The sequence below is a fragment of the Ambystoma mexicanum genome, chromosome 4q (assembly GCF_040938575.1).
Source record: "Ambystoma mexicanum isolate Mex_15411 chromosome 4q, UKY_AmexF1_1, whole genome shotgun sequence".
Classification (NCBI taxonomy): domain Eukaryota; kingdom Metazoa; phylum Chordata; class Amphibia; order Caudata; family Ambystomatidae; genus Ambystoma; species Ambystoma mexicanum.
This window is the reverse complement of record NC_090928.1, coordinates 1,061,787,121-1,061,795,586: the sequence shown is the minus strand read 5'-3', so window position 1 is coordinate 1,061,795,586 and position 8,466 is coordinate 1,061,787,121. Positions and strand designations below refer to the sequence as shown.

General features: G+C 50.9%; 1 protein-coding gene across 3 annotated transcripts in view; it reads left to right on the top strand.

Annotated features, from left to right (window-relative positions):
• Positions 1–2,016: 2,016 nt before the first annotated feature.
• The window catches only part of AIDA (axin interactor, dorsalization associated), a 520,685-nt gene continuing 514,235 nt past the window's right edge, over positions 2,017–8,466 (top strand). For 2 of the 3 annotated variants that reach the window (XM_069608612.1, XM_069608614.1), the window contains exon 1: positions 2,024–2,361. In XM_069608612.1, the coding sequence (XP_069464713.1) occupies positions 2,255–2,361 (107 nt within the window). In that variant the 5' untranslated portion in view covers positions 2,024–2,254. Of the gene's footprint in view, positions 2,362–8,466 lie in introns of all 3 variants that reach the window. The other variant, XM_069608613.1, reaches the window with a different exon arrangement.

Sequence of the window (8,466 nt, the reverse complement as noted above, 5' to 3'; positions counted from 1 at the left end):
AGACAATAATATTTTTGAGCGCACTATTCCTTTTAGTGTAGCTAGGTGGGAGTCTTACCAGGAATTACACTTGGATTTGGACTTCAAACGTATCCTCATGGCAGTGCAGGGGCAAGAACATCAAGAGTAGCAGAAATAGAGCCGGGACAGGGCTGTGTCAGGGTGTGAGTCAGACTGAGGTGGGGTAGGGGAGGAGAAGGTGGTAGCAAAAGCTTCGATTGAAACACGCTTCATGGGTCGGATGTCCGAGAAGGTGGGTGGCAGTCTTGGGGAAGGCTTGGCTTGGGGGAGGAGATGGACAGATGAGAGGAGGCCGTGATCACTCCAGGAGAGAGGAGTGGTGAGGGGAGTAGAGAGGAGGAGGCCAGAGGAGATCAAGACATCAAGTGTGTGACCAGCAGAGAGAGTCGGGCGGAGAGGAGGATAGAGAGGGAGAGTGAATCGCAGAGGTTACAAAAGAGCGCAAATGAGGAACAGGGAGAATCAAGATGGATGTTGAGATCACCAAGGAGAAGGAGTTGAGTGGTTGAGGCCAGGAGGGAGGATGAGAGGTCTGCCCACTCGGAGAGAAAATAGGTAATAGGACCAGGGGGCCGGTAGAGAGTAGCAACAGTGAGATAGTGACTAGGAGAGATAAAGAGCCTGCAGACCAGGCATTCGAAAGAAGAGTAAGTCTTAGTGGGGATGATAGAGGCAGGAATCCACTCAGGGAAGATCAGGGCTACACCCCCTCCAGGCCGGTTGGATCTGGGGGTAGAGAGGATCGTGTAGCCATCAGGGAGGAGAGTGTCAAAACACGTGACAGAGCTGGCTGTGAACCAAGTCTCTGTAAGACCGAGAACTTCAAGGTCAAGTTCTTCTAGGAGGTGGCAGATGTCAGAGGAGTGTTTGAGAGCAGAATGAGAGTTGAGAGTGGCAAGGTGAAGAAGGTGAAGAAGGTTGCCAGCGTTAAAAACCTTCCGGGGAGGGTACAAATCAGGGGTACGTCCTGCATAGGTGTGGAGGGAGCTTGTGATTTTATTTATTTGTTTATTTGTATTGCGCTGAAGCCCGCAGGCATCAGGGCACATACAGAAAGACGAAGACGAATGAAGAGGCGTAAGGAGAGGACGGCAAGGTAGCCAAGGGAGAAGGGAACAGCTGGAGAAGAGAGGAAGTTGATAGAGGAAGTTGATGGGTCGAGGGAACCGTCTATCAAAGAGGCGGAGATTAGCCTGAGGGCCTTGCACCATGACAGTGCCATTACGGTAGACATTAATGATGACTCTGGAGGAGTTATCATTAAATCCATATACAAATTAGGAGGTGTGTATGTATTTTGACCCAGAGCGCCTGGACAGAGCTCTAATAGATGGGTTCCGTGAATCTGCAATGACTTGCAGTTTTCTTTTTTTTGTGTTATGTGTTAAAATACCATCTGCCACTAATGTTACCAAAAAGGTAGATTGGGGCAGGGGTGGCCAGTTTGTGGGCACGAATGAGACCCTTTTTCGCCCCCCTCCACTCTTGCAATGCTAGATACTGCCCTGGGTTTAATTAATATGTGGACCAGCCAGGGCCCGGGTTATGGCTTGTGTATAAGTATTAGGCACTACCAGGCACTGCTTTTAGATGCCCAGGTGGTACTCGCATAGTTTCGCACCTGCTACATTAGCGGCAAGTTAACACCACTACCGCAGTCTTTTTCCCACGCTCACACAAAAGTCCAAAGTGTTGGCAGTGCCAATGCTTGTTTTTTTTTTAAGATAAGGGTGAGGTTGTCTTTGGTGTTGTCTTAGACGTGTCTAGCAGACCATTTAGTTGATCGTTTCACAACCCAAATACTCCATAAACTATACGAGCGCTGTGCCTGTGCGCCACGAAAAGTTTCTGGGGAAACACCCTCTTGTGAGCAGTAACTTACAGTTGAGGTGTGGTGCAGTAAATGACGCTAACATTTGGTGCGAGGTTTGACACGCATGACGCAATGCAAACCGTGGAACGCATACGTTATGAACTGTGCAAAGATTGGGCGGGACTTCCGCTCTGCGCTGGTTGGCCTCATGGAGCATATTTGGCTGGCGGTGCTGGCTGAGAATGGGCTGGGTCGGCTGCTGTGCTGGGCGGTGGCAGCATCGTTTGTTGTTGGGGGGGATATCGGCGGCGTTGCGGCGCTGTCTCGGTCTGTTATGAGCCCGTGTGGCTGGAAGACAGGAGTGCTGATGGGCTAAGGCTATGGTTAACTGAGGAGGTGTTCGCTTGCCCCCGCCCAATCATGGCAGAGGTGCAAAAAATGCTTCAGAGGTGGCACGCCAGTTTCAGCAAAGCTACAGACTTTGACTCCTGGGGACAGCTGGTGGAGGCAGTGGATGAGTACCACATGTGAGTTCCCTGATTCATCATGCACCTGCTCCCGGCACCCTGCACAAGCGAATTAAGTTGCCAAACTACATCATATTTAAAAGGACTTACTCGCCCATTTCATGTCGTCTTCAGCTCATGTTTGTCGGTATTTTCCCTGTATGTGTATTGCAAGTCAAATATCTCTGCTATTTTGTTGTATATGGATCTTCTTTTCCCCCAACAGCAACGCCCGTGTTTTATAGTGGCATTGTATTGTTCCTTCTTTACTCCTTGAAAACCAGGTGCTTCCCAAATACAACGTAGATTTCCCAGTACTGTATTTTCCGTAATGTAGGATGACTTTGGCTCGAGGGTCCGATTCCACCTGCGTTTTTGCCAACATTACTTTCCTTGCTGGGATGCGTAGGTTCTCTTTTCCCATTGTAGCTAAGTGCCATACCAACCCCACTTATTCTTAAGAGCAGGAAAATACTGTTACTCGAAAACGAGCACCTTTTCCACCCACATATGTTAATTGGTGTGTTGAGATCTGTGGTACCACCAGAGCAGTGCCATGAAAGGAAACTGTTGTTGCCTTTGATCTGAAGATCGTTTTCTATTATTGGGTGCAGATAATAATGGATTAGAAGATATAGGTTTCAGAGTTAAACACCCTAATTGGTGAGGCATTTTAAGAATAGGGAACGCAATGCTTCTCGTGCAAATCTTGCCTGGAGCCCGGTTTGTAGGAAAGAGTGGTGTTCAAATAACAGGATTTAGTTAAAGGAGACTTATTTGGCCTGCCCCGTTCACTAACGGGGTATAGTGTGTGTTGTTACCATTAGCCTCACATGCTCTCTGCATGCTTGGTTTCTGTGGGTGGCGGTGAGCGTTCCTGAATATTGGACACGTGTGGGCTACCGTGTATCGTTTCCTGGGCGATCCTTGGCATGCCTGCCTGGTCTGTGAGTTGTTTTTGAATACGGCTCTGCTTTCATATTCATGGCTGGTATTCGCTACTCTTGCATTGCCCACACCCGTGTGCAGTTTTGGGTGGAGTCTCGACTTAGGCTCTGAGCTGGTGGAGGTGCTGTTTCTGAACCCAGCCTCTCATCGGGGTGTCCGGTGCGTGAATATAGTGTGATGAACCAGGGCATTGTTCAGTAGCACCCCTGGGTTGTCTGTGGTCTGCTTTTGATTTCCTTTTGTGAACGAGAAGAAAGCGAGCTCGGACACTGAAATCAAAACTTTCAAATAGTCTTAGCGTGGGCACCCCAGTGCCTCGTCCTCCCCCCACCCCCACGCAAACTGGCATATGTCATACATTACATGTTGAAAAGAAACAACACAGACACCTTGTAAAGTTGGAAGAGTGAAATGCCTCAGCAGCTTTATTTTGCATAAAGTCTTGGAGTTATTTTACAGACGATCCGTAATTCACCACCACAGGTATTCTACTCTGTGTGCGGCTACCTAGGTATCCCTTGCCCTCCCCCCCCCCCCCCTCTCCCTTACCGTCCTCGTCCGGTGGACGCCTCAGGTTGAGCCCGGCCCTTGCTATTCACCCCTCTCTACCCCTGGCCGTTTGTAGATTTCCCATGACTGACATTTTTTGCCCCAGGCCCCCCTTTTGCTCTAGGTCTCTGTTGGGAATCCCCTGCCCCCCCCCTCCCCTGACACTTGCACCGTGTCCTGGTTTTGGGTCTAGGTAAAAACCGGCAGCCACGCAGTGCCTTGCTAGTGTTCAGGTTCCTATACCGGCACCACCACAAGTGCCCCAACGTTACACATCCCATATTCGTAAATTTAAGGCCGACACCGCCCTCCGGTGCCGGCCCACAACTTTCTGCCTGCCTATATGGTCGTCGCTTTGTGATGCCCGTCTAGTTTGAGTCCTTTCTACTCTACTCTGTCCCCCCCCTCCATCCCCCAAGTGCCGCTTGTACCGGAAGCCCTATCCTATCTATGCCGCCCCCCAGGTCTCCCTTCCGTCTTGCCGAGCCCCTAAATCCTCCCAGTTCTCCCCCCCCCCCCCAGGCCTCCCTGTGGAGTCTGGCCCGGTGCCCCCCTGCCAGCGTTTATCCTCTCCCTTCTCCTTCCTTCCTTCCCTCGCTTGCTCCTCCACTCACCAGGTACCCTGTTTTCCTGGTCCCGCCAGACCTCCCCTCCCTGCCGTTTCTGCCCCTCCCGATCCTAGCTCCATTTCCCCCCCAGGGGCAGACTTCCCAGCCCTATTCTTCCATACCCCGTCTCCTGTCCCCCAGCTTTTGGTCCTTGCCCCCCCCTTATTCCTTGGGGCTGGCTTCCTCCCCCCTGTTCCCTCTATTCCCTTGCCGCCCCATCTTGGATCCCCCACCTCCCTCCCCTCATGCCCCCCTCCTTCTGTGAAGACTTCCCCTTGCTGTTATTTTGTCACTGTTACCTGAGCCCCCTGTATTCTCCTCTCCCCCACCCCCCGACCGACTTCCCTTGATGGTTTTGTTTGTGAGTTTTTGTTTGTGAGTTTATTTGTTTACCCCCTCCCGCCCCCACAAGTTTGGGCTTGGAATTGGCTCCCAAGTCCCCTGCATCCCTCCCCTTTTTCCCAGGGCCTCCCCCGAGCCTAGTACTCCTGGGGCGCCGTAAATCTAATCTTGTTGGCTGATCATTCCCCTATGGGTCTGCCAGTGCTTCGCTAAAGGGATTGACCTGTGACACCTCCAAGACTCTCTGCTGGCTGCAGGCGGCGGAGAGTTCCCCCCAGCCTGCACAGGGCACTCCACTCTTAGTATTCATTTTGCTCTAGCATGCCAAAACCTCCCTTGGTGCTCCAACTGATCTGTGTAATCCTGGGGGCCCAAGTTACTGTACCAAAACGCCATCCATGCTCTGGCAGCTGCCCTGACCACGAAGGAGTGACCCCTGACCCATACCCTGGTGACTTTAGCTGGCATTGTGCCATATTTCCTGGATCAGCACTTTGTGCCTGCAGCAGCGGTACCTTATGATACTTAACTTGTAGTTTTATTAGCTATTGAACCGCACTTCCACGTGCGTTAGCGTTGCTTTGTGATAAGTAATTAATTTGTTGGTGTATTCGAACAGCGCGTGCCATACGGACGCACCTTATCTGTGCCCTGACCCTTGCAACCCCAATTTGTGGTGCCCAGTTCTGTACCCTTTAATATTATACCTCACTTCGCCCCCTGCTGCAGCAGACCGAGCACCCCACTCCCCAGCACTCTCTGCTTGGGGTGAGGGGGCTCGAGACAAATGTGAGGTGCTCCATGTGGTCTAGCTTCCGGCAATGATGTTTACCCCCTTTAAGTCCCCTTACCCTCTTCACTCGTGCACCAATCAGGATGATAAACAAGTACCCTTTGAAGGCCCACATTATCCGTCTCGAAGAGCTTACATCTGTTCTAGCATAGATTCGGGAGACCTTTTATAATGGAATCCAGGAAGGTATGCAACCTGTAGCATTAATGCAGGACTGTATGTAACCGCTACATGTAGCCAAGACTAGCCACGGAACTCACGTTTGCTGTCTCACAGAATGCAGACATGTTTAAGCATGGATAGAGGAGACCGATTGGTAGGAAGGAGAAAGCTACACATACCCTAGCGTGGATAGTGGATGTAGGTTAGAAGCTACCATGCAGGTATCTGTATCATACAGTCTAAGATTGTAACTGGGACATGGTTTTCAAATAGTGTTGTCATTAGAGATCAAGGGATTAAAGTGCTTGTGGTGTGGAATACATCAATGCTCATTAATATAGTGGAAGCAACACAATAACTAGTGAAACCATGAGTCAGGCTGTTTTGAATGTCATACCATGAGAGGGAGATCTTTCAGCAGGGCTGCTAATTTTTGAAAGGGTTAGGGACAGGCAATTACGAGATGCCAGGCAATACAAGATTAAATTATATGCTCAGCCTTACCACACTGGTTTAGGGGTGCATCTCGGATGTGTGCCCACTGTGTAATTTCTGCACTTGCACACATTCATTCCCCATTCTTACCATGAACTAAATCAATCCAATTTAATAAACTGACTTGGAAAGTACGACACGTTACCCAACATGACCATTTTTTAAAACAAAATGTTATAGGAGGGTGAAACGGAATAAATCTGGCTACATTCTCTCCATCATCACGCAAGTATATAAGTACCAGCATACCAATCAGTGTGATTTAACAGGTTCAATCCGGGTTGGTCTTAAGTGTTTTGAAACTTTACGTAATTACAAAGCACTGGCTTGTGAAATTGTCATTTACAAGCGTGTATAAAACCCACTGAGACACTCAATTGCCGAAATATTTCACATTTGGCTATTGGCCATGAAGAACATAGTTGCCACAGGAAAGAAAGAATGCTCACGGAGTTGGGCTGCAAGCAACGCACAACTATATATACCGCAGTGAACGCCGAAAGCATTAAATGATTAATTGATCGGGGCAGAATGTACTTGCTAAAACTGAAACGCTGCTCTTTGTTCGGAGCGCGGTTAACAATAATACGATGTGTTGTTGTATAGGGCCTCAAAACCTAGGCGCTTTACAAAGCATGTGTTGCCTGCACTTCTCACCGCACCTCCGGCGTCATAGCGCTAGCACCCGCATGACAGTCTTGTACCCTTATGTACGGGTGCGTGGCCACGAGTTAGCAGGACCCTGTTTGCTACACCGTTTCCCGTATGACCCAGCCGCACTAGCTTCTGCAACCCCCCCGTATGCTACGGATGATGGCACTTTTCTGATGCATCCCTAAAGATCCTTGCGCGCACACCATCCCCCCCCCTGCGCCTCGCCCCTTGTTTGCAGCCGCCATTACCCACGAGGCTAAGAATGGACTGGGTCAGCACTCCCCACCCCACTAATTGGGGTGCCCTGCAATGGCTACCTTCCCCATACCCTGAATCTGATTCAAGCTTGGCCTCTTTTGCTGTGATTCCCCACGCCCGCCCCCGAGTTTTCACCGGTGCACCTTCAACGGCCCATTCATGCTGCTTGCCAACCCCCCTTCCCTTTACTCATTTATGCGGTGCGGATCCTTAGAGGGGTGGTGATCCCCGCATACCGGCAAACCTCTGGTTGTACTCCCCTGGCCCACGAATACCCGAACACTCCTTGACTGTCAGGAACCGCAGCCCCCCTTGCTGTAACACCAGAGCCTCCTCCCAATCTCCCGCTGGCAGAGCCACTAGGATGACCGGCGGCGCAGATGTGAGGGCGAAGGGGGCACATCGTGCTGCCCAAAATTGCCCAACCTTTCCAACCTCCTTATGCCCTGCACCCTTTGCCCGCCGCGACCCTGTGTAACCGTGGCCCCACTGCAACACAAATGCCGTATTCGGTGTTCTCCCCGCAATCGTATCCTCTCCTGAACTCCGTTACCGCGACCTGACGCTATCAGAAAATGCCATGGCCACCAAATTCCCCACCCGTCCAGCCATACAATTCCAAACCACTATACCCAGAAAACCCCCCGCGCACCTCTCCCTCTGATGATTTACCTACCACTATCAAGAACGCACCTCTACCGCCCTCCGACCCCCACCCCTAGGCGAGGTAAGCGGCGAGAAGGTGGGAGCTAAACATGGCCATATGGGCGCTACCCCACCAAGAACAGCCTTGTTCCTTGCCCTTCCCGCGTTCGCCCGCCAGAAAGCTTGTTGTAGCCGGCGCCTTGTAACGTTGGAACCCCACGCCTCCCCAAGCCGCCCCAGGCTACACAAAACACAGCCCAACAGGTGTCCTTGAAAGCAAGCCCAACCCACACAAGCAACCAAAACCCTATATATATATATATATATATATATATATATATATATATATATATATATATATATATATATATATATATATATATATATATATATATATACACACACACGCGCGCGCTAGGGGAGACAACACAAACACCTTCTCCCCTCCCTCGCCCAATTCAGCGCGAGACCACCTGCAGCCGCCTCCACAAGCTCTGAAATCACAGTCCGAGAGAGAATACCCTCTCAACCCGCCTCGAGGGTCTACATGGCAGCCCCCCACCCGCCAGCGACGCCACAGCGGCTCTTCGGACTGACCCGAAACTCCTTCTGAGGTGGCGAAATTACAAGGTGGGGGAAGGTCCGGGAACAAGCTCCCGTCCCAGGCGGGGA